Source organism: Thunnus albacares, chromosome 24 (genome assembly GCF_914725855.1).
Source record: "Thunnus albacares chromosome 24, fThuAlb1.1, whole genome shotgun sequence".
Classification (NCBI taxonomy): Eukaryota; Metazoa; Chordata; class Actinopteri; order Scombriformes; family Scombridae; genus Thunnus; species Thunnus albacares.
The window spans coordinates 16,429,591-16,456,382 of record NC_058129.1 but is presented as its reverse complement, the minus strand read 5'-3'; the positions used below and the strand labels follow the sequence as shown (position 1 = coordinate 16,456,382).

At 40.9% G+C, this 26,792-nt stretch overlaps 3 protein-coding genes across 7 annotated transcripts; all 3 read left to right on the top strand.

Moving 5' to 3' along the window:
- Positions 1-192: 192 nt before the first annotated feature.
- Positions 193-12,738, top strand: LOC122976449 (MAGUK p55 subfamily member 4-like). Of its 2 annotated transcripts, XM_044344937.1 has the most exons (23): positions 193-288; positions 416-546; positions 2,184-2,306; positions 2,470-2,591; positions 2,834-2,911; positions 3,004-3,087; positions 3,195-3,326; positions 5,774-5,855; positions 6,307-6,392; positions 6,893-6,967; positions 7,060-7,256; positions 8,131-8,189; positions 8,304-8,321; positions 8,450-8,491; positions 8,579-8,599; positions 8,769-8,783; positions 9,568-9,609; positions 9,791-9,964; positions 10,161-10,241; positions 10,461-10,554; positions 10,776-10,884; positions 11,047-11,181; positions 11,660-12,738. In XM_044344937.1, the coding sequence occupies exons 3-23, from the start codon at positions 2,249-2,251 to the stop codon at positions 11,849-11,851; spliced, it is 1,896 nt and encodes a 631-aa protein (XP_044200872.1). In that variant the 5' UTR covers positions 193-288; positions 416-546; positions 2,184-2,248; the 3' UTR covers positions 11,852-12,738. The 2 variants fall into 2 exon arrangements, with proteins under 2 accessions (XP_044200872.1, XP_044200871.1); XM_044344936.1 differs by having other exon boundaries at positions 217-546.
- A 1,153-nt stretch (positions 12,739-13,891) lies between these two features.
- Positions 13,892-20,171, top strand: tmem237b (transmembrane protein 237b). Of its 3 annotated transcripts, XM_044344943.1 has the most exons (14): positions 13,893-14,089; positions 14,346-14,381; positions 16,874-16,905; positions 17,007-17,020; positions 17,115-17,186; positions 17,839-17,967; positions 18,094-18,187; positions 18,443-18,600; positions 18,721-18,853; positions 18,943-19,134; positions 19,387-19,460; positions 19,557-19,644; positions 19,726-19,847; positions 19,939-20,171. In XM_044344943.1, exons 1-14 carry the CDS (start codon positions 14,069-14,071, stop codon positions 20,001-20,003), a joined length of 1,230 nt encoding a protein of 409 aa, XP_044200878.1. In that variant the 5' UTR covers positions 13,893-14,068; the 3' UTR covers positions 20,004-20,171. The 3 variants fall into 3 exon arrangements, with proteins under 3 accessions (XP_044200875.1, XP_044200878.1, XP_044200876.1); XM_044344940.1 differs by having other exon boundaries at positions 13,892-14,089; positions 19,387-19,644; XM_044344941.1 differs by lacking the exons at positions 13,893-14,089; positions 14,346-14,381 and adding an exon at positions 15,695-16,443 and having other exon boundaries at positions 19,387-19,644.
- A 653-nt stretch (positions 20,172-20,824) lies between these two features.
- LOC122976451 (cytochrome P450 20A1) lies at positions 20,825-26,370 on the top strand. Of its 2 annotated transcripts, XM_044344938.1 has the most exons (13): positions 20,825-21,060; positions 21,642-21,691; positions 22,026-22,192; positions 22,316-22,461; positions 22,551-22,718; positions 23,096-23,174; positions 23,710-23,822; positions 23,932-23,986; positions 24,109-24,229; positions 24,530-24,641; positions 24,905-24,969; positions 25,501-25,590; positions 25,679-26,370. In XM_044344938.1, exons 1-13 carry the CDS (start codon positions 20,989-20,991, stop codon positions 25,827-25,829), a joined length of 1,389 nt encoding a protein of 462 aa, XP_044200873.1. In that variant the 5' UTR covers positions 20,825-20,988; the 3' UTR covers positions 25,830-26,370. The 2 variants fall into 2 exon arrangements, with proteins under 2 accessions (XP_044200873.1, XP_044200874.1); XM_044344939.1 differs by lacking the exons at positions 20,825-21,060; positions 21,642-21,691; positions 22,026-22,192; ... (1 more) ...; positions 22,551-22,718; positions 23,096-23,174 and adding an exon at positions 23,269-23,421.
- Positions 26,371-26,792: the final 422 nt, after the last annotated feature.

Here is a 26,792-nt window from a genome sequence, read left to right as displayed (position 1 = left end):
ACCTTTACTGCTCCCGCTGTCCCCTTTTGCTTTTTCTGTCTAATTAAATACACACTAATCACTTTTTTCCTCCCCCTTAACTCTGACTCTTTCTCTGAACTTTGAGTACAAAACGCTCATCTTAAAGCCGTTCTCTTTGTCGACGACACCTGCGGTAAATTCTCTCTCTCTCTCTCTCTCTCTCAGTCTGCAGAGTCACCTCCCTCTCCTCCCACAGCTCCTCCTGCGTGCCGCTGAAAGCTGAAAGAGTTAAGAAGATTTGGCAGCTCCGCAGGAACCAGCCAGCCGGTGAGGGTGGCCAGAGGCAGGCGGCTCACTTGCCCAGGATTAAATGGGATCGGGAGAGATTACAGCTCCCTCTCTCTCTCTCTCTCTCTCTCTCTCTCTCTCTCTCTCTCTCTCTCTCATATCGTAGCTGATGAAAGCGTAACACTCCGTCCAGTCTCCGGGGAACATTTTCCCACCATATACACACTTTTCTGCACCTGTATCGGTGCTAGAAACCTGCAGGATCTGGAAGATAAAGGCTTGTGGCATCTCCGAGAGGTAAGATGCATTCAATTGCTTCAAGAAGAAGATTTGAGCGAAGAGGGCTTGGAGGAAGGCCACAGGGATCATCCTCTTCCTCCTCTTTAACTACAGACTACTAGAGTCTTACATTTATTACATACAATCACCTTTTTAAAGATTATCTTTGCTTGAGTTCATCACGTATGTCATCTCGCACAGTTGGCACCTTCCCATCAGGTTGTGACAGTTTATTTACAGTCATGATCAGAGATATGTTGGCGGTAAAACCTGTCAGAACTTAGTTTATTCACCTGTTTGTTTACAGAGGAAGAGATTAACCCCTTTCTTGGGTCGTCACGGTGTCCTTGTTGTCAACCGGACGTCACACACGAACCATTTCTTCACAATAGGACAGTTGTTTTTTTTTTTTTTTGTTCATACTGGTGTTTTATTTCCCCCGTCATAGTTAACCAGCCGGAGATTACAGTCTGCTCATCTCTATATTTACATCACTGCTGCTTTTACGGGCTGCCATGAAGTGTGCCATTAACCTCTGATCTGGTTCACACTGATGGAGTTGTTACTACACTCCTACCTGATCCTGCTATACGCTGAAGGCCGGATTACTAACCAGGCAAAGTGAAGCCCCCCAAAAGTCTCGCTGCATGTTGTTTATTTTGATTATTTGACTTTTGCATGTTTTTTAGGGAATTTTGCCCCATTGAAGCACAATATCAACTAAAGCAGGTTATTTATTATTAGCTAATGTTGTGTATATGTAAAAGTACTGGCTGGTCTTTAAATAATGAAGATGTGATGTGTAATTTGCTTTGTGCGCTCTACATATTAGAAACCTACAGCTGACAGGATTTACACACAGTTAGGAGAACTTTCCCAGTGGACCAAGAACCTTTTTGAGGAACTAAACCTGAGTTTTGACAGGAGGAACCGAGGACTGAATTAAGCTCCTGTAGGAGGAGAAATTCCTGCGTGGAGAGCAGTAATTTCCACAGCGACAGTAGAGAGGCTTTGCCCACACACACTCAGTATTTCTCTGCATGGTGGCACAGAGAAGACAGTACAGACTGGAAGGACAAATAAGTGATTTCAAAGAAAACCTCAAATAAGAGAAATGTCCAGAAACTCAGCAGACGAGCAGATAAAAACAAAACAAAACAGAAATGCATTCAAATAGATTTTGATGATGAAACATCTCAGCAACTGCAACAAACATTGGAGACAAAAGTTAACAAAATAAAACAAAGAAGTTGTCAATAAGCAACTAAAGAAACTACAGAAAACAAAACATCAGTTCAGGCGACATATAGAATATGTGAGAATATAAATATTACTTTGTTTTCAATGGATCTCATTGACATGTGAGGTCTATTAAACATTTCAGCGCAGCTTTAAGGATTTTTTTTCTCTTATGAATAAAAAATGTGCAAAAATATCACACATCAATGTTTCAGTAGATGAGTTTTTATTTCAGTAGCAACATATTATAGAGAATCACAAGATGAAAATGTAATTAAAATATGAAAGGTTGAATCAAAAATAAGATGGCTTAATTGCAGTGCGACATTTTCTATTTCTGTTGAGCAAAATACACAAAAATCTGAAAAAAAATGTAATCAGGAAAACAGTTTGTTGTGTTTCCTCCACTTTTCCAGGTTATTGCCGGTCTCGGTAAGCAGTCAGCAGGTGGTCGGGGTCAAAGGTCGGGGGTCCAGTGACCATGAGGCAGGCGGTGGAGGCTCAGGTGTTAAACCCCCACTGTGAACTCGGAGAGCACGGTGAGTGAGAGGAAACAGATTTTTATCACTATTTATTACAGTAACATACTGCTTCAACCTTCTGGATACAGGCTGATAATCCATTCTTCTGTGTGTGTGTGTGTGTGTGTGTGTGTGTGTGTGTGCGTGCGTGCGTGCGTGCGTGTGTGTGTGTGCGCTGCAGGCCTGCGTCAGATCCTGACAGATGTGATTGAGGAAGTGAGACAGTCAGTAAATCAGGATATTGATGGAGCAGAGATTCTCCACAGTCTGCTGAACGCGTCCTGGCTGCAGTCGTTGCTGAAGGTCAGAATAAACTCGTCTAATACGTCGACATCAATCATCACTTCCTGCTGTTGATATCTGGCCGAACGTTCACAATCAAGATGTTTTATAAACAGCTAAAATTGTGTTTTAAGATTGTTGGAAATGTAGGAAAATTCAGGCTTATGAAAAAGGAAAATCGGCAACTTAACAGACAAAATAACATCACAGATTAATAACATGTAATATTACAGGTTTTAATTATTTGATGACCTTGTTTTCAGGTTTATGAGTGTCTCCAAAGGTATCTGAGAAATTCCCCAGCGCCGGCTCTGGACTACGCTTCAGGACTCTCATTTCAGGTTTACACTCTTATAATAATAACATTCATTCATTTTGTACAAGTCTTCTCTTTCTAAACTGTAGATACATGTTCTCTCTCTTCTCTGTGCAGCTGGCGATAGACATCAGAGCGTTGCCAGGCTGCTCTGCAGAGGCCAAGGAGCTCTATCGGCTCCTGCGACAACCTCACCTGCAGGTAAGAAACCACGTGATGAAGATTTCAGGTTGAATAATAGAAATATTTTAGTGGTTTTGGTGTGTTTTCAGCCACTAGTATGACGGTCTGATCTGCATGTTATTCAGGCTCTTCTCTCAGCTCATGATACGGTGGCCCAGAAGGACTATGAGCCGGTGTTGCCGCCGATGCCGGAGGACGTGCCGGACGATGAGGAGGCCACCCGCATCGTCTGCCTGGTCAAGAACAAACAGCCTCTGGTGAGCTGCACAGCTGAAACCTCCTCACTCACTCAGAACCAAAGCGTTTTATAAATGTAATTATCAGTCAGTGAAGTTTGGTTCAGACTACCTGACCTGAAAACGAGGTCACATTTTGATGGGATCACCCCCTTCTTATGTATGAATTTTGTTTTTTTAATCCCTCCTCACAAAAACAGGTTTTCTGGGATCAGAGAAACTCATCCGATCAGCCTCTCTGAGCTGAGTTACGCTGTAAAGAAACCGAATGATTCAGTGAAGAAAGTTCTGGTTTGACACCGTTACTGGGAGCGTTTCTTTGATGCTGCTGCTCCTGTTCCAGTACTGTGGAAGCAGATGCTCATGGATATTTTAATATGTGGCCCTTTTTTTTGGATAATATAAATCAAACAGCTGACTGCACCCAGCAGACACCAGATGTTTGAATTTATAATCTTTCATTTGTGTAATTGTCTGTTGATGCTACAGATGATTAATAAACAGCTGGAAGAGGAGACGTTTGACATAAAATCATTAATAAACTTTCTTCCCTTCATCATATCGCAGCACTAACATCTAACTTTTAAAGGAAAGTAAATCATTATTATTAATGAAGCAGCCTGTCTTTTATTTCCTCTACCTTTGAGTGACTCTGTTGTCTCGCAGCTTCGCAGCCACCAGAGAGTCGGGCTGCCGCTGCCCAGCGCCTCCCCTCCCTGTGCAAAAAGCTCCAGAGGGGGGATCCGCAGTCACTGGGACACCCTGAGGCGTCTCACCTTGCAGCAGCTTCACCGAGGCGGTGCGTTTGGCCTCCAGGCCGCTGCTGCTGCTGCTGCTGGGAACCACAGCGTGGATGTCAAGAACTCATCATGGTGTAGCGTGCGGAGAGGCAGCTACCCGCCAAGTGAACCGCCGTGTCACCCGGCAGCTCGGCCATACCCTCCGCCTCGATATAAACCGATGAGTAACTGTCAGATGTGCTGTAGCAAGCCGATGAGTCAGTGTAGAGTTTACACCAACCTGCTGTGGGAGCAAAGTCTGAACCGCTCTGCGCCTTCAGTCTACAGCTCCGCTCTGATCGGTAAGAAAAGATGTGTTGGTTTGTCATCATCCGTCATGGCGCCCTCTTCCTCCATCATTCATCACTTTAACTCATAATTTCTCATGGATTAATAATCTCTGTTTTCTTGTTGGAAACATCATCATCAAAGAGCTCAACAGCGGAGACGAGGATGAAGCAGGAGAGTCCGCCGACGCCCCGTCTCCACTTCCCATCCACACCCCAAACACATCCCAGCCAAGCCTGCCTCCTAGGCTTCGAAACCAAAGCCTGCGTATCCGCACGGCTCCCCCCAGCCCCATGCAGCCTCGACATGTGTTGGAGATGCCCCACGTGCCTCCTGTGGAACTCGCCAAGCAGGAGAGTCTGGACGAGTTGAGGACCACGGTGCAGCTGGCCGCCACCTCCATGGAGAGCAACACCAAGGACATCAAGCTGCTCGGGGAGAAGATGGCAGCAGCTACCGAGCGCATGTCCGAGACGGTGCAGGACAACTCGCAGGCGTTGGTCCTGCTCAGCCAGGTGGTGGACCGGCTGCAGATGCTCCTCGCCACCAGCAGGACTGAGACAAACGTCCCAGCTGCTACAGGAAAACCCGCAGACGCCGAGCAAGACGGCACACCCAAGAAAAGCCAAACTCCAAAGAGTCGAGGGCAACGTCCGTCCCTGACGCACCAATCCAGATGTTCCTTCCCCTCACTTCCTTCCTCCAGCTCCTCCTCCAGCTCCCTCAGCAGCTGCCTGGATGCTCCCTCCACCTCCCAGGGGACCAGCTGTCTGTCCGTGTCTTGCCGCGAGTCACCCAGGACAACCCTGAAGAACAAGAAAACTCCTTCGCCTCAAAAGAAGCACTTCAACGCCGAGCTCCAGGCGTCCAAGCATCCTTTAAACAACGGCCTGTTAGACGAGCCCAAGGAGGACGCCCACGCTGTGAAAGGAGGCGGCTCGAACCAGAGGAAGAAGAAGAGGAAGAAGGCGACATGAGAGAAGCTGATGAGCGTCCAAAAAGTGGACTTCTTGGGTCATTTCAAGCCGACTCTGCAGAGCGGCTGAGCTGCAAATGTGCACAGTGTTAGTTGACATTTATTTTGTTCCTTTCATTGCGTTTCATGTCGTTTTCCTCCATCGTGTTGTGTTGGTTTAGGAGAAGCTCCATTTCATTCTTCTTTCCAAAGTTCATCTCAGGAACTTCATCAGTATTCATTTGAATTGATTCTTTGGTTCCGTTTCTGTCATCGTTATTTTATTTGTGCCTTAAAGTTTTTCTTCCATTTCAGCCCAAAGTGTTTCCATCTTGTCCTTCCTGTAAGATCCATCAGTATAATTTGTCTCCATTTATGTCGTTCAGTGTGACTTCTACACGCCAGCAGCTTTATTAATTCTTTGTTTTTTATCTTTTCCGTTCTAGGGAGCGACTATTAAGAGAAACGACATCACAGGGGAGATTTTTGTGGCTCGGGTGATTCATGGAGGCCTGGCTGATCGAAGCGGTGAGTCTTTACTCTCAAGGATAATGTTTCCAGATTGAATGCAAATCGTGGCCTCGTGTCGCCTACTAGAAGGTGGAATTTATTTATTTGAGTGATGACGTGTTAGCGATAGCACAAGGTAACAACCGAGTATTTGCAACCTCTTTAAAAACATAGAAAATCTGGACTTAACCTAAGATTAAAGGACAGTTTACAAGCTTTCAGAGCTTTCAACTGCATCTTCATTCAGCAAATATATGTGGCTCTCATCAAATGTAGAACTTGCATACACACATAAAGGTAAAAAATGAACTTCCATGCTCAATTTTTATTGTGTTTCCTGTTGTTTATGCACATTTTTAATGTTATGTATACCTTCTAACCTAATTTAGATTATGTTATATTATATGTAATCTGGATATATCTGTGTGTGTGTGTGTGTGTGTGTGTGTGTGTGTGTGTGTGTGTGTAGGTCTGCTCCATGCGGGGGACAGGATCATGGAGGTTAACGGTTTTCCTGTGGACGGGATGGAACCGGAGCAGGTTATCCAAGTCGTGGTAGGTCACCGGTTGTTTTATTCCATACACCTTCATGTCCGTCATATTATTGATTACTTATTGGTCTTGTAGTGTGTTATGTTCAATTTTGGGGTTGTCAGCTTCCAACCATGACAACTGAGCAAAGTCCCTTTCCCTTATGAAGACTATGAGATGTGGTTGAAAGCTCTAAACAAACTAAACCTCACAAAGGTTGAACTGTTATATATATAATTTTCTCTCTCTCCTATCTTTGTACTTAAGTGTCAAATTGTTCTGTTGTGTCCTATTTGGTAAAGTAGAAATGCCAAGAATCATGACTTACAATGTCACGATTCGACAGATTACAACAGATTAAAAAAAATATTAAAATATGAAAAAGATTGAAAGCATCACGCGATGTTGGGGAGGTAGGAAGCAGAACAGCCTGTTAGAGTCTCACCAGATTCATGTTTTACTTTGAATAATACTTTAGAGCACATATAATCTTCTGACGCTTGTGTGTCTTCACATCCAATCAGCAAGCCAGGTCGCAAGGCACCATCATGTTCAAGGTCGTTCCCATCACAGAGAGGCCGGTCCACAACCAGACGATGGTGAGTCATCTCCTCTTCCTGCTGAACTTTGACACTTTCACACATAAAATCACGTATGTTGCATCTTTATAAACTAACCTGTCGTCTGTCAGCTGTACGTGCGCGCCATGGCCGACTACAGCCCTCAGCAGGATCCCACAATCCCCTGCGCCGACGCCGGGATGAGCTTCAGAAAGGGCGACATCCTGGAGATCGTAGACCAGACTGACGCTCTGTGGTGGCAGGCCAAGAAACTTCCCAGCAACACGGCCTGCGCCGGCCTCATCCCGTCCACCAACCTGCTCAAACGGTGAGCAGAGTTTACTGTTTAGCCTTTTATATGAGATTTAATTATTACCAGTAGCTGACCAGTATGAAAACTTTTACCAACTTTTGTTTTAATGAATACCAACAAGTTTTCTGAAAGCAGAGCCCACACACACACTGGCCTGTGTGTTTCTGGCAGGTTTAACATGTAGCTGATGTTTAAGAAGAACATTATAGCAAAGATGTGATGTGATTGGTTGTGTGACATCCTGTCATATGTGAATCATGTTTTCTGCTGGGTGTCATTTAGAATATTAGAGCTGATATGATACCTGGTTATTAGTACCGATACCAAAACAATACTTTACTTTGAGAAAAGTTCATGTCTTCATGTCTACAAAACCTTTTTTCATTTAATAAAACAAACATTAATGTGGTCAAATGTTAAATGATCTAAACACAAACAGCTGTATGAAAGATTTGCCTAAAAAAAGTCTAAAATTGGCAAATTGATTATTTAAATGAGAAGGAATATGAATCTGATCAGATATTTGATTCTAGCTGTCAGTTTTGTACCAAAAAATATTGAGGTTTGATAACCAATCCCAAGAATTATAAGGAATATTGAGGAGATATTAAGTTAAGTATATTGAAAAGATGATTTTCTTTTTAAAACATTTAATGTAAGAATCATTTTGCTAAATTTACTTGCTGAACATGTGATTCTGCTGTAGTTAGGAGGATTGTCAGATATTCAGTAAATCCAATAAAACTGAATTTGTGGTGAGAGAATAAATTATGAGCACTGGTTTTTTTTAGGAAATAAGCTTCTTGAAGGTTTACGCAGCAGCATTAAGACCTCAGAGCTGATGTGAAGAACTTGTTATATCTGAGTGTGAATCTGTGTGTTGTTGCAGGAAGCAGAGGGAGTTCTGGTGGTCGCAGCCTTATCAGCCACATGCCTGCATACAGACCTGTGAGTTCACTCAAATGTCTTTAAATCACTATTTTTTCAGCATTGACAGTCTCTGAATGACAAATGTGTTTTCATAAATACCTGTAATTGTGTTTCATCGCACGCTCACTTAAGTGAGCACAGTAGAGGAAGGTAAGAAGTACTCACATTTCACCTCAGATGATTTACAGTTTAGGTTTAGTTTTAGCTTCAGATGTGAGACTATTCACTGTTTTGTCTTGATTCAAAGGTCATTTTTTATCTTTATTTTTGACCCGCAGAAGAAGACATGATGGCCATCGATGAGAAATGTGTCGAAGCAGGTAAAACTTCACTTCACTGTATGTTTGCTGCTCTGTAAATACCTGCTTCTGATTAACTCCCATTATGTGTGTTTTTCTTTCTGTCAGATGAGGAGGCATTTGAATCTGGTAGGTAAGTCTTTGTTGAGTTCATCTGTTTTGATTCGTAACAGGAACTCTTGTGAAATTTTGTGCTGCAAAACACATAAATAGTGTCGCTCTGCCTCGTTTCCTTCATCTAAATCATTTGTTTTTGTGTCTTTTCCAAACATTTCTGCTTTCTGATGGGAAATGTCAGACGAGCTCAGAGAAGGTGAGAAAACCACAACCAGAGTCTACAAGTCAGAACTTTGTACTTTAAATGTACGGAGGACCAAAGACGACTCGTCATAAAATTAATAAATGAATGCATATATAAATAAATTGTTAAATAATTCATAAAATAACAGATTGCTGGTTTACATGTGCAAGTTAAGTCAGGTGAACGTGGAGACTACAAGCCTGTGTTTTATTTGAGGTGTGTTGCATTATGGGAATTGTAGGATCCAGTGTTTTGGGAGTTTGACTCATACCAGGGACTAAAAGTTGGGATATCTCTGCTTCTTCTGCATTGATTTAGTTCCCCACATGTTGTGAAAGTGCAGTACTGAATGTAGAAGTGCCCTTTAATTTGATTTATTCAAACATTTCCTGTCAAAATAGGACTTTTTGTTTGTCAGCATGATTTAATTTTCCAGCAACAGAATTAAATCCTGTCAACAAACTTTATTTAAATTTGGCCCTCTCAATAGACACACTCATTCATTTTCTTCTCCCAGTTTTCAGTGATTGTTATATGGAAATGTTGGCCCAAAATATCATCATATTATTGATATTGTGGTACTGAGTCAAAAATATTGTGATTCTGGATTTTGCACATCAATTTCTTCTCTCCTGATGAAGAAAACTGCAGCTTATGTGAATAATTTAGAGGCTGCTGCTGTCGTTACTGTGTTGTTTGGATTATTTTTCAATGCGATTTGTGCATTTTAAATGTCTGTATTTATTTATTTCTTTGTTTAATTTTTCACTCATCTTCTCCTCAATTTGCATCTCAGACGAGGATGACTTCAGCAGCAACATTGAGGGAATCTACTTAGGTGAGTCTTCAAACGCTCTGATCTGCATATTAAAAGTCACTGAGATGAGAAATTTAAAGAGGGAAAAGATCATTTTTTCAATCTTATTATTCAGTAGTGTTATTAGTATGCTAAATTATGCTAATTAGTATCAGTTATGTTTTTATATTGTTTCAGTGAGTGTGTATTATTTCCTCCTCAGTGGGCTTCAGGCGCAGCATGCGTCTGTGTCGTCGGCGGTGTCACAGCACCACCCAGCCGTCCTGCCACACTCGCTGCCCCAGCAGCTGCAACAGCGCCCTCAACAGCCCCTACGAGGAGGTGGTGCGCTACCAGCGCCACCCGCAGGACCCGCAACGCCTCATCGCCCTCTTAGGTGTATAAACTTTCTGCTTCTGAACTTCTCTTAAATGTTTTTCAAGTGCAAACAGTTGGATGTGTTGTAGGAAATGTTCAGCCAGCTCAGTATTTGTGTATTTTGTGGAACACAGTGAATGAAAGAAGCATTTCTGCATTAATAAATCCTCATTTACAATGATAAAGAGCTAATAAAATGTTTCTGTCTCTCTCAGGTCCGTCTGGCGTGGGCGTGAATGAACTTCGGAGGCGCTTGATTGAAATGAATCCCAACGTCTTCCAGGGAGCGATACCTCGTATGTACCAATCACTGTCATCCAAGTTTACAATCAACTAAATGACCAAAGTTTCTCTTATTTATGTTATTTTTCTTCATTCTAAAATCTCTGATTTTGGGGTTTTTTGGGTTAATTTATGAGGATGTGATTATTTTTTGCTTGTCTGACTCAAAGAGGAAAACTAACACGCTGTGTGTTTTGTACTCTGAATAATGTGTTTCTCTTTTCCTTCCCCAGACACCACGAGAGCACTCAAAGGATACGAGGAGTCTGGCAGAGAATATAACTTCACCAGCCGTGAAATCTTTGACAACATGGTGTATAACTACAGGTACGACTGATTCTGATGTGAATCCATGAATGATGAATGAACGTAGTGGTGACACTGACACACTTCAGTGATATTCTTTGTCAAATCTAAACACAATATTGACCTTTATGGGTTTCATATTGCAAGATTTTCTTTTACAAACACAAGAAAACATCATATTAAATGTGAGAAGATGAGTCTGTGTCCTGGTCAAATTTAAATAAACCGATGATGTCCAACAGCTTTCTGGAGTACGGAGAGTACAAAGGGAATCTGTATGGCACCAGCATCGAGTCTGTGAAGGGAGTTTTAAACAGTGGAAAGATCTGCGTCATTGACATCGAACCAAATGTAAGTCTGACATTAAACGTTGAAATTCAGGTTTTCAAACCGCAATCAAGAATCAAAATAACCTCTTAGAAATTTCACAAACAGCGTTTCTTATTTTTGCCTCCATACATTTGTAAAATAGGACAAAGCTTTAATTTGACTTGAATTTATTGCTCCATTTAGGCCATTCAGGCAGTGAGGACTCATGAACTGAGAGCCTACATCATCTATGTGAAGCCGCCGCCAATGGAGCGCCTCAAGGAGACGAGACAGGACTCGTACATCACCACCAACTACTACGTCAACCGACCGTTCAAAGTAAGAACCATCACAGGATTTTAATACACCCTCACCTTAATGCTGAGTTTGCTTTTGTCTTGATTTCAAATTTTTAAATGTTGTAAAGGGCACATTGTGAAGGCAAACCTGAAGGAAATCCCATTTACTTAAGTTTTGTTTAGTTATTTGAACATGTAATTGTTTAAAAGAGCACAGAAAGTACCGGTAAATTTGCACTAATTTGATAAGCATGTCAGTGTTTTTCTCTTGACACGGTTTCCTAAAACCTAATTAAATTATGAAGTCATGTGACTCAAACTTTTTAGCAATTAGCCCTAATTTTAAGTCCCAAATTTACCATGAAACCTGCAGCAGAGAATTATCATTTTGACATCTGAGTTTGGTTTATATTCTCGAGAGCGAGCAGAAAGCTCCAAATAAATTACACAGAAATGATGAGAAACTGCGTGTAGTCTAGTTGAAGCTAGAATCAGTTGTGATGTGTTTCCTCCAACAGGACGAGGACTTCCAGGAGATGGAGGAAGCAGCTCGGAAGATCGAGTCCCACTACTGGCAGTTCTTCGACCATGTGATCGTCAACGACGAGCTGCAGGACTCCTGCGTCCAGCTGCTGACGGCGGTGAGGAAGGCACAGGACGAGCCGCAGTGGGTCCCCGCCAGCTGGATACGACCCACCGCCGAGTCGTAAGAGAGGACAGAAGGAAATACGAGGGGTGAAGTGAAGCGATGAGACCCCTGTTACCATGGCAGCAATTTGGGACAAACCCCACAGATGAAATCAATTTGGTTTATGTCTAATACTGCATGTTTGAGGGGGAGTAGGGCATGAAAAAACTCTAAATATTTTGATCTTGCTGTTTCTGATGTGCTTGATCTGATTCATAAGTCGCTTCAAATCCCCAAAGATAAGATGGAGATGGACTCAGGCCCGGAGAAATCCCTGAAACTGTGTCAGAATGTATTTCTTTAGAAATGAGAACTAACTACTAGAGTAAACTATATTTTCTTAAAGCTAGTACAGTAGTAAAACTAACCGGTTTACGACAGCTATAGTAACTCTGCAACCAAGGAGAACCATCTACTTGTGGAACTACAGGATGTCAGATTTCTCGGCGTATTGCCTCAAACCTTCATCTCTGAGTGTTTGAATTGTTATAGGGAGGAAAAAGATAGTTTCCTGCTTCTTTAATTTGAGCAAAACAGCTTCATTTCCTGCCCTGCTCCCCACTCTTGTACAGAGATTTGGAATTAAGATTGCGATCTTTTTCCGATTTATGTTTACACTCTAGAAATTATGATCTGTTTGGTTTTTTCATTCTGCATTTCTGTCATTTATTTGTGTTTTGCTGTAGCCTAAAAGTGTGTCATTGCATGCCAAAAAATTGTGATGATGAACATAAAACTGTGTTTGGCGAGATGTCACAAACTTTACACTTTGTGTCCTTATTTCATTCAAATAATTTGATGAAGGTTAATATAAGCTGTAACAAAACTGTAAGCAAAACAATGACATTTTAATATTTGTACCAGTTTGTGACAATAATAAAAAATGACTTCTGACAGTAAATATTTCAATCATTTAGTCAATTGGCCTTTTTTTCACGTGTTTTGTATGAAATCAGATTTGTTTCATAATAATTGAACAACATCTACAGAGAATCAAACAAAAAATGAATGGAAAGTGAAGAAAAATAATGTGAAACATCCCAAAAATGACCCCAAAGGCAAAATGGAACTTTCTTTTACTGATTGTAATTCACCACAGAAAAATCCTGATGAGTGAAAGAAAAATAGAAAATATTATAATCAGATGTTTTGTGTGTAGTTATTTTGTCAGTCTTGCCTTTGAAACAAATCTTATCCCATATTTTGGATCCTTGCCTTTACTTCTTCTTTGATGCTTAATGGCACTTGGCATCCATATTGTTGCATTACTGCCATCTTCTGGAGTCAATTAACTCCTCCAGTGTCCCTGACTGTCTACTAGCACCACACTCCAGTATGTTCTATAACTCTGTTCCTGTTATCCCTTATCTTTCTATTTCCTCCAGCATGTCCTTCCTTCCTGACATATGTTTATTGTAGATGATGATAACATGTTCTATAGTTTCTGTTACCTGTTCACTAAGACCGGTGGGATGCTCACCTATGCTCACCTCCTTTTCTGTTTCTTACACTGCCTACTCTATTTTGAATTGTAAATGTCTCCCCCTTATCTCCTGATCCCACTGTCTTTACTGGTATTTTCCCACACAATGCCCTTTCCCTCTGATTTTGATAACTTAATATTGATTTCAACAGCTGCTTCTTTTGCCAATTTGTTTGCTCTCTTGTTTCCTGGGATACCTGGATGTGCTGGGACCCACATGAATATGACATTTGTCCAATTATTCTGAGTTGATAAACAAAGCAGATCCGGGTGACTTCTGGCTATAAATTTCTTAATGCTTGCGAGGGCCGAGAAAGAATCACTACATATTGATATTTAGCTGCAACTAACCTGTTCAATCCATTTTAATGCCATCAGCATGGCAAACAATTGAACACATTCTGCCTCTACTTGCTTGCTATGTGGATGGTCACCAGTAAATACATCCGGACCCGCCCTACTCTGCCTCTGATTGGCTTACCGTCTTACTCTAACCAATAATCTCACGCCTCATGCCTAAATCTAACCAATCCAACAACGAAGGCAACGAGTACTAGCCAATCAGAGACAGAGTAGGGCGGGGCTTAACGGGTAGCTGCTCTCTGCTTGCACAGCGTAAATAAAGCAAAAAAACAGCTCGAACAATCAAAGAAAACGTGTCGTTTTCTCACTTTTAAAATTTTGTAGTCATTGAAATATACAGTTTATTTAAGTATGATTTAAGTGGATTAACATTTAAAGGTGAAATTTCGGAGTATGGAAACGGGAGGCTCGAAGGTAACATTTATGTTCACAAGTAACGACTGTTAGCGTAACGTTAAACCTAACTAACGGTAGCTAGTTTAACTAACGATATTTTTGGTTTTTACTAATATTTTGGTGTAAAATAACGCAAACTGCTGTTAGCTAACTGCTAGGTAAAGGCTTCAGGCTTGTCTGTGATAATAACATACTGTATATCCATTTAATTTAGCGTCACATGTATTAAAGTTACTTATAAGTATTGCTTATAATCTATATTTTGCCTTTATAGAAAATGCGACCCAGGGAACTGCCGCCTCTTCCACAGGTCAGTCAACCAAATACAAGTGTTTATATCCTAAAGTTATAAGTTAGTTATTAAGGCACTCTACCATACCATAGTCATTAATTACTATTATCCATTATACTCATTTAAACCTGCACTGTCCTGAAGGGAAACTTTGCATTTAGAGCTGCAACTAACAGTTATTTTTCCTATTGGAAAATGTGTTAATTATGTTTCACTTTGTGTAAATGGCAAAATAACAAACACCCGCCCACTACAAGTCAACTGGCTCCATTATATACCATACTTAGTCTGATCAACAGCCATAACATGTATTTAAAGTATAAATACATAGTATGTGATACTATGACTGGGCAATGTGGATTAAATCAAATATCACAATATTGTTGACCAAATACCTCAATATTGATATTGCAACAATATTGTAGGGATGAATATTGGTGCTTTCACAAAATATTTACACAATGAGATTTTTGATAAACAATCATCAGTAATGTGGATATAATGACTGAGGGGTAAAGATAAATAATAGAGCAACTAGAACAGTCTGGTAAGTTCACAAAATTACATCATTTAATTCAGCCTTTAAAACCAGGAAAAGAAACACTTATGCCATATCATGATATCCATAATCTAAGACGATATCTAGTCTCATATCAGGATATCGATATAATATCAATATGTTGCCCTGATTAGAAACCAATGAAAGTGAGGAAATTCACATTTCCGCAGCTGTAATTTCTCTTCAGATTTAATTATTAATCTCTTAATCCCGGGTTTAAGAGGTTAAGTGACAAAGAGAATAAATAGATTCTCTAAACTTTTTTTGATTGATTAATTAATCTGTTCCTCAGCTAATCTTTTGAGCACAGTTTGGATTCCAGACAGGAAGGACACGAAAGTAGAACCAACCACCTGCCAAACGCTGGTGAAATATACGACTGGCTGGTTTCACTCACCTGCCAAAAACCACAATGGTCATCTATTGAGTGGCTGGTAAACTTACTTAAAATACACTGGTGCTATAACAAATAACAAATAATCTGTTAACTGATCAGTCAGTTTAGCAAAATGCCAAACATGATCTGACTTCAGCTTCTCAAATGTGATGATTTTTCTACTTTTCTCTCTTTTATATCAGTATGAAGTGAATATATTTGGGTTTTCAGCTGTAGGCTGAATGGTACTGTAACTGAATACATCAACTTGGGCTCTGGGTAATTGTGATGGGAATTTCTCACTATTTTCTGACATTTCATAGACAAAACAATAAAACAACAGTCAGCAGAGTAATAGATAATAAAAATCATCATAAGTTGCAGCTGTAAAATACACAATAAAGCCGATTACAACACACAAATATAACATATACATGCATACAGGAGTTAATGGAACCTGACAGGCAAAATTACTCACCTTGAAGATTTGTGGATTTAAATAAAGCAAAGTCAAGGCAAATGTCACAAATAAAGGAGATGAATTGATTTGAAGTGTCACTTTTATCCATAAATGAGTAAAACAGAAAACTTTACTAACTCAATTTATTAGTTTTTGATTCCATTTTGCAAGGAAAATTGGATTTGGACAACAATATTTTATAAATTGACAACACAATATAATCATAACATGATTCCACTGAAAGTCTGATTGATAAAAATGCAGCATCTGAGGAAAATTAACCAGCTGGATACTAAGACGGTGATATCTGAGTAAAGTCTCCTGAAGAAAATTAAACTTTTTACTTCTTGATTATCTGCCAATGAAACCGTCAGAAAGATTAGACCAGCAAGCTTCTGTAACAGCAGATCCTACAGACACACTTCCTTCACTCACCCACACACACCAACACAAACACAAACACACCAACACAAACACAAACACACACAAACAAACACACAGTGCTGCTGCTCCAAGAGTCTGAAAAGGTTTAAGTGTGTTTGACCTCTGCCCTGAGTAATCCCTGCTCCTGGCAGATGTATGATCACAGATTTAGCTGCGGATTTAAAGGCGTCAGCCAGGATGTTACATGTAGCTTCACTGTACTCTTACTTCATTCTTGGGTGGGATGGCCAGAAAGACGACGGTAAGGTTTCCTCTCAGCTGTCTTATGTTACAAGTTAATGTTAGTTAGAGTTCATCTGTCACTGTGTAAGAGAAGGTGAGTTGTTTTCTTGTAGTGTTGATCTAATTTGAAAAGAAGACTCCAAGCAGAGATTTATTTATGTGTTTCAGTTAATTGTCACCTTTGATTGGTTGTTTTTGTGGCTCTCAGCATGATAGTCAGAAGGTAAACTGGTGAGATTTTGCACAGAACTTCTTTTACGCGTCTTGTTTTTCAAATAAAATCAACTTTTTGACCGTTTTTCCTTCACAGAGAACAAATATCGTTCATTAGATCATAAAAATAGGAATTCAAATAAATCTGGTCGGGTGTTGTCGGCTCATGGATGCTGTGAAAACGTTTTCTTGAACATAAATACAAACAAACCTTTTCCCCCTTTCTGTATCTTCAGCGAGGGCAACGAGCACTTCCCACAATGCCGAGGTAGGTTAACATGTCTGTGTTGTTTGTATCTGCAGTGTTTACGCTCAACAAACAAACTAAACTTTCCCTCTTTCCTTTGTCGCATGTACTGACACATGAAGTCAAGACACAGCTGGTGAGTCAGGATTCGTTAATTATGTATTTCTCTGATATTCAGACAGAAGCTCTTGATTTGATTCACCTTTTCTTTCACTTTTCATCTCGTGTAGGAGACATGCCGGCACCAAAACACAAGAAGAAGAGGGTGAGGAAAGAGGCAAATGGAGTCGACGATATGGACGGTAGGTAACACACACACACACACACACGTCCACATCTTTGAGTGGACGTGTGTGTGAGCAGTGAGCAGAGTTTAAAGGGATGAAGACTCACAACCTGCCCTTAAACCACGTTGATCTCTCAGTACTTACTAAGATAGTTGGGGTTTGTTTTTCTGTCAGATGTTACTGTAGATGTGTTGAGAATATATTTAGATGAAGGATGATGACTTCAAATCATAAAAGTGAAGGTCCATCATTAGTTTCTGTTGCAAAATTGAAATCAAAATATTCTGTATTCTGTCCAGTTAATCGTAAAAACTCTGCCTGTCCGTCTTATAAAATCTAAAAATCTGTAACATGATTGAAGATGAAACAGGGCTGCTGTGCTGGTGAAAGTCTCGCTGGCTGTATTTTCTCATCAAAGACTTCAGTGTGAACTACTTCAAGGTCAAGAATCGCTTTTCAGTTGAAAGTTGTGTCACATTTATGTGCTTTTCTAGAAAAAAATCTTCAGCTTTCTCATGAAAAAGGAAAAAAAAAAACAACATTGAAATGTTGCTTTTGAATCCAAGAAAGATGAGAATGATGCTGGCAGGTGTACATCTTCTTCCCGCCATTCAGAGTAAACTTTAATACTCACATCAGGTTTGTTTGTTTCATCTGTCCTGTGTAGATCAGGGGATGGAGATGGGAGGTCTGGGCAGCAGGAGGGTATCTGAGGTAGGGGAGCAACTCACCTTCGAAAGCACGAACGACGCTCCACCACAGAGGAGGAGGAGGAAAAAGAAAAGTGCCACTATAGGTGAGACTATCCTTCAAATACTGTAGTTTCATCAAATGATAAAAAAAATACATTAAGGGAACAGTTTGACTGTGTGGAGGTCGGCTCCTCAGCTGAAGATCTGTGATTGTGTTTCTGGGGTTTCAGATCTTGAAGACGACCAAGCCGACCTGGTGAACGGAGACACACCCGATCAGACCACCGACGGAGAGGAAGTAGTCAAAAAAACTAGAAAGAAGAAGTAAGAATCACTAACACACTTAAAAAAAACAACTTTTTTTATGCACAACACCTGGTTTCAGTTTGTTTTATTTCTTTTTGTGTGCATGTTGGATTAAATTAGTGTATTTTTGTTTTTCCTCTTTATATTTTTGTGAATATGTGAGGTATTTTATGTGCAGCTTGTTTATAACAGAGTTAAAACAGTAAAGACAGTTGGAATTAATGGGAGAAAAATACGACTATAACCTACTGTCTTTATTTCTCATCATCTCAGGAAGTCGAAAGTCGTCGAATCGCAGCTTCCCGATGAGCTGGACATAGAAGAGGATGACATCATCACCGACACCCCGCCTCCTATCCCCCAGCATTCCTTGTTCTCGGCGCCGCAGGGCCAGAGTCAGCCGGTCGGGAAGGTTTTCGTAGAGAGGAACAGTGAGTAATGAAAAATGACGGTAATTTAGAAGATTACACTGAATGATCTGATTGTGTCACTGCCTTTTATATATACTATATACCGCGTGTGTGTGTGTGTGTGTGTGTGTTCTCATGTAGAGCGTTTCCAGGCCGCGGAGCGCTCAGACTGGAGGAAGACCAGCGACCAGATGGAAAACCTGGCGGACTTCCAGCACATACAGCCGCTGTGGACCACCAGAGACGTTTCTCTCAGGGTGCACGAAGGCTTCAGGTGAAAGAAACGTGTCAACAGTTTGTTGTGTATTTTATTTTTCAGTCCCTTTAGTTAAACGTGTCTCCTCTCTCGTGTGTCCGCTTCAGGGTGTTCGGTCTGTATTGTCACGGCTTCCTGGCGGGCTACGCCGTGTGGAACATAGTGGTGGTGTACGTGTTAGCCGGCCAGCACCTCACCTCTCTGTCCAACCTGCTGGAGCAGTACAACAGTCTGGCTTATCCGTCCCAGTCTCTGCTCTACATGCTGCTGGCCATCAGCACAGTGGCCGCTTTCGACAGGTAAGACAGCGTCGGCGCAGTCGGAGATGACGCAACTAGTTCACCTAAACCCTAATTAACTGGTGGTTTCATTATCTTTTTATAGGGAAATACATTTCAAACAGGGTTTCAAGAAAGTTTGAAGGCAAATTTGTATATAAAAAACACTGTTGTACTTCTCTTAGTTAAGTTTTCCAGCATTCAAACTTCTTATACTTGTGAAGTGAGCTGCTGATATGAAGCAAACACCAACGTAAACTCTTGTGTTGTCAGAGTGAACCTGGCCAAAGGCTCATTGGCTCTGCGGGAGTTCATCACGCTGGACCCCGTTGCTCTCGCCTCGTTCTGTGAGTCCACACATACACAAACACAAACATCCCCCCTCAAACAGCCTTTTCTCTCAGTTGACACTCTTTATTGTTCACTCTCCTGCTTCCATCCAGTGTATTTCTCAGCGTTGGTCCTCTCTCTCAGCCAGCAGATGACCAGCGATCGAATCAACCTCTACCCGGCGTTCAACACGACGTTATGGTGAGCTCACTGGAAACACATTATGTTTACAGCATGTTTCTGTCTCATTATGACACCCGATGATACGTATTTCCTCTCCAGGCCTCCGGGGTCAGAGCACCAGATTCTCCACCCGTGGGTGACAGTTAATCTGGTGGTGGCTCTGTTGGTGGGTCTGGCCTGGATCTTCATCGCCACCCGACCCGAGACTGACTACACTGAGTGTGAGAGATGCTTTCATATCAATTTAGGGTTTTAGAAAAAGGCAAGTTGATTGAAAACAGTGTGTTTTATGATCTTGTTCTTCTTCCTCAGGTTATCTGATGGCCATGGAGATCGAGCCTCCCAAACTGGAGGACAAATCAGAAATGACGGCCTGAGAAACCGTTACTGTATATCTGCTCCAGGACTCTCTGTACAGCGTTGTTGTCATTTTGCACATATTTTTTTTTGCACTGTATTTTAACAGTGAAGTCTGAATGTGTAGATCTATTTTTGTATTTTTGAAATGTGTTTGTCTTTTTAAATACAGGGTTTTATCCAACAAATCCAACAACGCCTCTTTATTACAATCTGATGAGATTAGATGCATGAAATCTGCTGGAATATAAAGTGAATCTGTACAGTTCATGATCACACTGAATGGTTTATTTTTATGTTTTATATTGATAACACTTTTCTCACTTTTCTAGGCTACCATTGATCTTAATTTGCAAGTATCAAATATAATCTATAAGTTGAATCAGCATCAGGCTTTAGATCAATATTTTGCAAATATAATACTTTTTGTTTATTATGTCCTAAAGTTCAAAAAGCAGTTGAACTGTCCGTAGAAGAATAAGAGATAAAAGCAGTTAAAATGTAAGTTGAACTGTAGAAAATGAAAGTAACTCAAGTTGAAGTTTCAGTTGATATGTAAGCAGTAACAGCAGTGGAAATAGATGAAAAAATGTAAAAATTGCAGCTGTTAACAGGTTAAACTGTCTTAAAATGTGAATTATTTGTGAAAGGTTATATGGGAGTCACTGTTACAGTGGAAGCAGTAAAAGCAGTTGAAGTGTCAGTTTAAGTGTAAAAGCTGAAAACTGTTTGTGTGTTAACACTTTGAAATTTATCCCGTTAACAGTTAATTTATTAATCTGTATGTAAATCCTGACAGTGTGGATCTCATCCATCGATTCTCTCTGAACTGAACTAGTTTTCTCTGACTTTCATCCAGACTTTGTAGTCGAGCACAGAGCGGGACGATCCTGCTCCTCCACTTTCTGTTGACGTGGTAACGGCGGCTGTTGTCATTTTGGGTGCAAATCTCCAGATATTCATGAGTAAAAGTTAAAGAAACGGTGCCATTAAAAGCGAGCAGTCATGCTGGATTTTGCCATCTTTGCTGTCACGTTTGTCATCATTTTGGTGGGAGCTGTTCTTTATTTATACCCGGTAAGTTAAGTTAGCTTTAAGTTAGCTAACGGTACTGTGACGACAGTTAATTAAATGTCCTCTTGCTCCTCAGCTGGCAGAAAAGTCTCATATAACATCATTAAACATCTTAAACTAATCATTATAATCCTTTTCTGATTTCGGCGACATTTAAGACATTAATAAGGAATCTGCTTCAATAAAAATCAACTTTAAGAGTTCATGATGGGCGGTTTTACGCCGGTATCCGCTCACTTCAATGAGCTATTAAAGTTAAAAATGTGAAATTTGATGCTGTTTAGTACGTCATTTGTACGCCGATTTCACCCAATGACCCAAATAATTGATTTAGTGGCACTAAAAGGTGTCTTACACTGTGTTTGTGTTTGCTAGTAACTGAAGAAAATGACTTTAATATATTTTAAATGGGATTTCGTACGACTGAACATTAATTTATAAGCTCTAGCTGGAAGTGGGACAGGCATAGCACACCTGTCAACTTATTTTAGCAGACAATAGATGTCAGTTAGCTACAAGTTAATAGAAAATACTTTTTTGTAACTGTTACTAACAGTGAAATATCATTATAATCCTGTTTTCAGTCATCCAGAAGGGCCTCTGGCATCCCAGGTTTCAACCCTACAGATGAGAAGTAAGCAACTTTGTGATCTTCATGACTGTTTTTGCAGCTATTGTTTACATGAATTCATTGACAGGGTGAGAAATGAATGTATCCCTGGTAAGCAGCCTCTGTGTGAAAGTGCTCTAAGGTAGATATTGACTCCTTAAGAGTCCAGTAAGTGTGAACTTGAACAAAAACCAAGTCTGTTAACTTAGAAACACATAAAACAAAGTGACCGTCCTCCTTCAGCATGTATTTATTTTAATTATTAACACATTTAAGTATGTTTACAGTTCACAGTTGACTCTCCAGTGTCGGTGAAGTGCTTTTTTGGCTGCTCACATCATGTCTTATTCTCTGGCAGGGATGGAAACCTGCAGGACATTGTGAACAGAGGCAGTCTGCACGAATTCCTCGTCAGTCTTCATCAGGAGTTTGGGTCCGTGGCGTCGTTCTGGTTCGGCGGTCGTCCGGTGGTCAGCCTGGGCTCTGTGCACCAGCTACGGCAACACATCAACCCGAACCACACAAGTAAGCGCAGCAGCGAGGAGGCGTTATATCACAGTTGTTACTACTGCTGCTTCTGATAATAATACAATTTTAATGCTTGATGTCAAATAAACAAAACTCTTTCTTTCTCCTTGCTCTTCTCAGCTGACTCCTTTGAGACGATGCTGAAGTCGTTGCTAGGTTACCAGTCAGGGATGGGAGGCGGGGCCAGTGAGACCGTCATTAGGAAGAAGGTGTACGAGGGTGCAATCAACAGCACGCTGAAGAACAACTTCCCTCACTTGCTCAAGGTTTGTACCACTGATGAAAAGTACCCACTGAAATATAAAGTACAGATGTATTAAACATGTAGTTTCAGTAATCGTCTTCTGTTTCCTAGGTGGTGGAGGAGCTAGTCGGGAAGTGGAAGTCGTTCCCAGAGGATCAGCACATCCCGCTGTGTGCCCACCTGCTGGGTCTGTCCATGAAGACCGTCACTCAGCTGGCCCTGGGCGAGCGCTTCAAAGACGACGCCGATGTCATTTCCTTCCGCAAGAACCACGACGCGGTGAGAGAGTCTGTTATACAAACCACTTTTGTACTTGTGTTGCTCTCTGGTCTTTTTTCTGCTGCTGGGGGCGTTGAAATCGGTACTTTGCATCTGCTGTGATGGGTTTCTCCTCACATATTTGTTGGAAGTCAGTGCAAAGTCCACAAAAAAAGGCAGTATTTCCAATTTGTGGACAGAAAATGGGTTTCCAGGGATAAAGGCATTGTTCATTCTGACTGATTTTTCCATTTTCTATTCATTTTGGCCCCATGGGGTTTAGAAATGTGCTATAAACCAGGAATCTTGCTTAGTAAAGTAATGTCAGAAACTGTAAGGAACTGATTAATTGATTTGTTGTTTTGTTTTCTTCTTCTAATTCACACTTGTGCCACCAGATCTGGTCAGAAATCGGAAAAGGCTACTTGGACGGCTCCATGGAGAAGAGCTCCAGCAGGAAAGGGCATTATGAGAAGGGTGAGTGAGGTTCAACTTGTCAGTAACATTTCCTGTTCCATGTTTGATTTATTTGCTTCAAAACAAATTGTGTTTTTTTTTATCCTCATTTTCTCTCATTAGCCCCCGTCACACCTGCTGTGTGTTGATATGTTGGAACAGAATCAGGCCTCTACTGTTGTTCAGCTGTGGAGAAACAGGAGGGAAAGTTTGCAGAGGCTCAGACGTTATCTCACAGGCAGCTAGAGACAGAGTCTGGGAACAGACAGTTAGTACTTTTGCCTTAATCAGTGGATAGATCTGTTTGGGGGACTGTTATTGATTCACTCGCCAAGGACAATTGTTACTGGCACTTGGTACCAGACTGGAGTTAATTTTAGATGTTATCTGAATGGCTGGAAAACCAGACAGATGGTTGAAATTGGATCTTTTTTAACAACAATGCCGACACATAACCCCAGTTTGAGTGACAGGAAGCTACATGTAGATGCCGAAAATATAAAAAAAAGTAACAGTCAGACAACTATGTTTACATTTTTTCTTCCCTGGTGTTCAGCTCTGTCTGAGATGGAGTCGGTGCTGCTGTCAGTGTCAAAGGAGAGAAAAACCCAGAGGAAGCAGACGGTGTTTGTGGACGCTCTGCATCAGTCGAGTCTCACGGAACGACAGGTGAATACTGATCCGCGAGAGCAGACGCCTGCTGCAGTTCAAAACACACCTTCACGGATCCTGCAGAAGTCTGAAAAAGTCTTGAAATGAATTTTGTTGCTTGTTTCAGATCATGGAGGACTGTATGGTTTTCACTTTGGCTGGATGCGTCATCACCGCCAACTGTGAGTGATGCTTCATGAGGTTTTCTCCTCACATATTGAGTATTCGTGTCAGAGATCATGAAAACAAACCTTGAAATGCTAATTTTTCAGCTGAAAAGTATAAAATTGTGGTGTTTTGTCAGTGTGTATCTGGGCTCTTCACTTCCTGTCCACATCAGAAGAAGTCCAGGACAAGTTGTACAAGGAGCTGGAGGAGGTTTTGGGTTCTGATCCAGTTACCTTGGACAAAATCCCTCAGCTCAGGTAAGAGCTTTAGATCCATCAGATGTAAAATCTTGGACCAATTTTAGTGAAACATGGAGGGATGATTCATTCTATGACCTTGTTCAAGCATTCAAGAAATTGCACAGCTTTGTGAGATTGTAGCGTAAAAATTCAAGGTCAAAGTGTCAAACCTGAATGGATGATGCATCTACAAGGAAACAGATACACTGCACTACTTGTGGAAATTAATTGTTGAATCTTCCGTCACATTTAGCCACATCCAGGCCTGATTGGTGCGTCAGATAACCTTGATCTTATCACGTTTCCTCCCTGGAACAGATACTGCCAGCAGGTCCTCAACGAGACGGTGAGGACTGCCAAGCTGACCCCCGTTGCGGCTCGACTTCAGGAAGTGGAGGGAAAAGTCGATCAACATGTCATCCCCAAAGAGGTATCTGGTTTCCTGCCGTCTGTGGCTGCCTGTTTGTTTCTTTCTCTCCAGCTCAACACTGACCATAGTAAACACACAGGTGACATTTGGATAAGAGAGTCAGATTTTGCCTACAAATGCAAAAATTGTCTGTTATTGTTTATTTTTTCACTACCGATTAGGTTCAGTACCATGCATTTAGCTTAAAAACAGCAATAAATGTATTAAGGAATGTGCATATCCTGTAATAAAAAGGTTCATGTATTATTGTTGTCATATTTCAGACGTTGGTTATCTACGCCTTGGGAGTGGTGCTGCAAGATTCTGACACCTGGAGCACCCCATACAGGTTCGCTTCACATACATGTCATATTTTGGCTTCGACTTTCTCATCAGTTAATTAGATAGTGTCATAAATCACTGGGCAGCAGAGGGTGAACCAGAAGGGTTGCAATTCAAATCCTGAACCAGCTGGAAACATCTGTGTGAAGAAGTGAAAAAGCCTGAAAGCAGAAAGTCGTCATCAGGCCGTCAGAATGAAGAGAATGAGCCTCTTTGTCAGCAGTGTTCAATAATAATAAAGAGAGAATCAAACCCCAGAACACAACATAGATGTGTTGAGGTTTCAACAAGAGGAACAGTTCAATTTGTGTTGAAAAGTCTCTTGATCTGTTATTGTTATAACTCTGAAGACCCTCATGTACGTCTTACAGCAACCGATTCACTTCTAACTTCACCAGCACCACCAACCAACAGTTCATTGAAAAACAAATCCTGCAACACATGGAACATAAATATAAGATGGTTAAAATAGTGTTAGAACATCTTATCCATTGATAAGTCCGGTTTTTGACATGGTGATTATAATGTCGTCTCTCAGGTTTGACCCGGATCGATTTGAGGAAGATTCGGCCAAAAAGAGCTTCTGTCTGCTCGGTTTCTCAGGGAATCAAACATGCCCAGAGCTGAGGTAAACACTGACAAACCAACAATTAACACATTGATTCTCCCGAAGGAAAGATGTGCTCGACCACCCTGATCGATTGTATCTCTGACAGGTTCGCCTACACTGTAGCTACGGTCCTGCTCAGCACGTTGGTGCGGCGGCTGAAGCTTCACCAGTTGGAGGGACAGGTCATGGAGGTCAGATCTGAGCTGGTGTCAACGCCCAAAGACGAAACCTGGATCACTGTCAGCAGAAGAAGCTAAAACTAGTCTCTACTGTAAATCCACTGGAGGGAGAAGAGCTGCAGAGTCATATTCCCAAAAAGCAATATGATTAACATCTCAATTAAAGAAATTACCAGCAATTAAACAAGTATTTCCATGTCTCACGTTACCTCCTGTCTTTTAAAACAACAGAATGGTTTTGGAATAAGGCTCTTTTTGTAACTTGGTTAAATTTTCTTTGTACAGTCGTGTTTTTTACACACTAGCTGCCCCACATGGTCGTCTTCCCTGTACATGTTCATCTGAAGCCTTAAAGTACATTATTAACTTGACCGTCAACGGTCCACATTTGCACTTGTTGAGAGATGCCATCTGTTTAAGGAGGGAAACTTTAATGCTCTACGATGTAGAGGAAAAACAACTTGTGCCGCCAGAAGTTTTTTTTTACATTTCCTTGAACAACTGCCTCGAGTCCAAACTCCCAGTGGCATATGGCTTGTTTGTCTACTAATACAGCCACATGGCATTCTGACATTTCATTCCCTTTTTTAAAAATCTTATTAAATTCTTATGAAAATTTCGTGTGGGTTTGTTGTTTTTTTTTCATTTTATATGGTGTATCTGTGTTGTCTCGTTCAGTCATCGCACCTTCAAGGATGAAAATTTATTTAGTATCAGCTGAAAAAGAGAAAAATAATTATATATGACATCATTGTATTATTAATACTGAAGCATCAGTGTTAGAGCTGTTGTAGCTGCTGGAGGTGAAGCTAGTTTCAACTACTTTATATACAGTTAGCTAGTTTAGTCCAGTGGTTCCCAACCTAGGGGTCGGGCCCTTCCAAAGGGTCACCAGATAAACCTGAGGGGTGGTGAGATGATTAATGGGAGAGGAAAGAAGAAAAAACAAAGTTCTGATACACAAATCTGTTTTCAGTTTTTGGACTTTTTCTCTAATCTTTGATTTTTTTTGGTGAAATATTGGATCATTTGAACAGTTAT

Excerpts from the sequence above, each read along its gene's own strand:
- LOC122976449 (XM_044344937.1), top strand. The coding sequence starts at position 2,249 with ATGAGGCAGGCGGTGGAGGCTCAGGTGTTAAACCCCCACTGTGAACTC. Across the intron at positions 2,592-2,833 it reads GGCTGCAGTCGTTGCTGAAG|GTTTATGAGTGTCTCCAAAG; the intron begins GTCAGAATAAAC and ends CCTTGTTTTCAG. Across the intron at positions 7,257-8,130 it reads TCCACCAACCTGCTCAAACG|GAAGCAGAGGGAGTTCTGGT; the intron begins GTGAGCAGAGTT and ends GTGTTGTTGCAG.
- tmem237b (XM_044344940.1), top strand. The coding sequence starts at position 14,069 with ATGGAAACGGGAGGCTCGAAG. Across the intron at positions 17,187-17,838 it reads TGGAGTCGACGATATGGACG|ATCAGGGGATGGAGATGGGA; the intron begins GTAGGTAACACA and ends TGTCCTGTGTAG. Across the intron at positions 19,848-19,938 it reads CGAGACTGACTACACTGAGT|GTTATCTGATGGCCATGGAG; the intron begins GTGAGAGATGCT and ends CTTCTTCCTCAG.
- LOC122976451 (XM_044344938.1), top strand. The coding sequence starts at position 20,989 with ATGCTGGATTTTGCCATCTTTGCTGTCACGTTTGTCATCATTTTGGTG. Across the intron at positions 22,719-23,095 it reads TCCGCAAGAACCACGACGCG|ATCTGGTCAGAAATCGGAAA; the intron begins GTGAGAGAGTCT and ends TTGTGCCACCAG. Across the intron at positions 24,970-25,500 it reads ACCTGGAGCACCCCATACAG|GTTTGACCCGGATCGATTTG; the intron begins GTTCGCTTCACA and ends GTCGTCTCTCAG.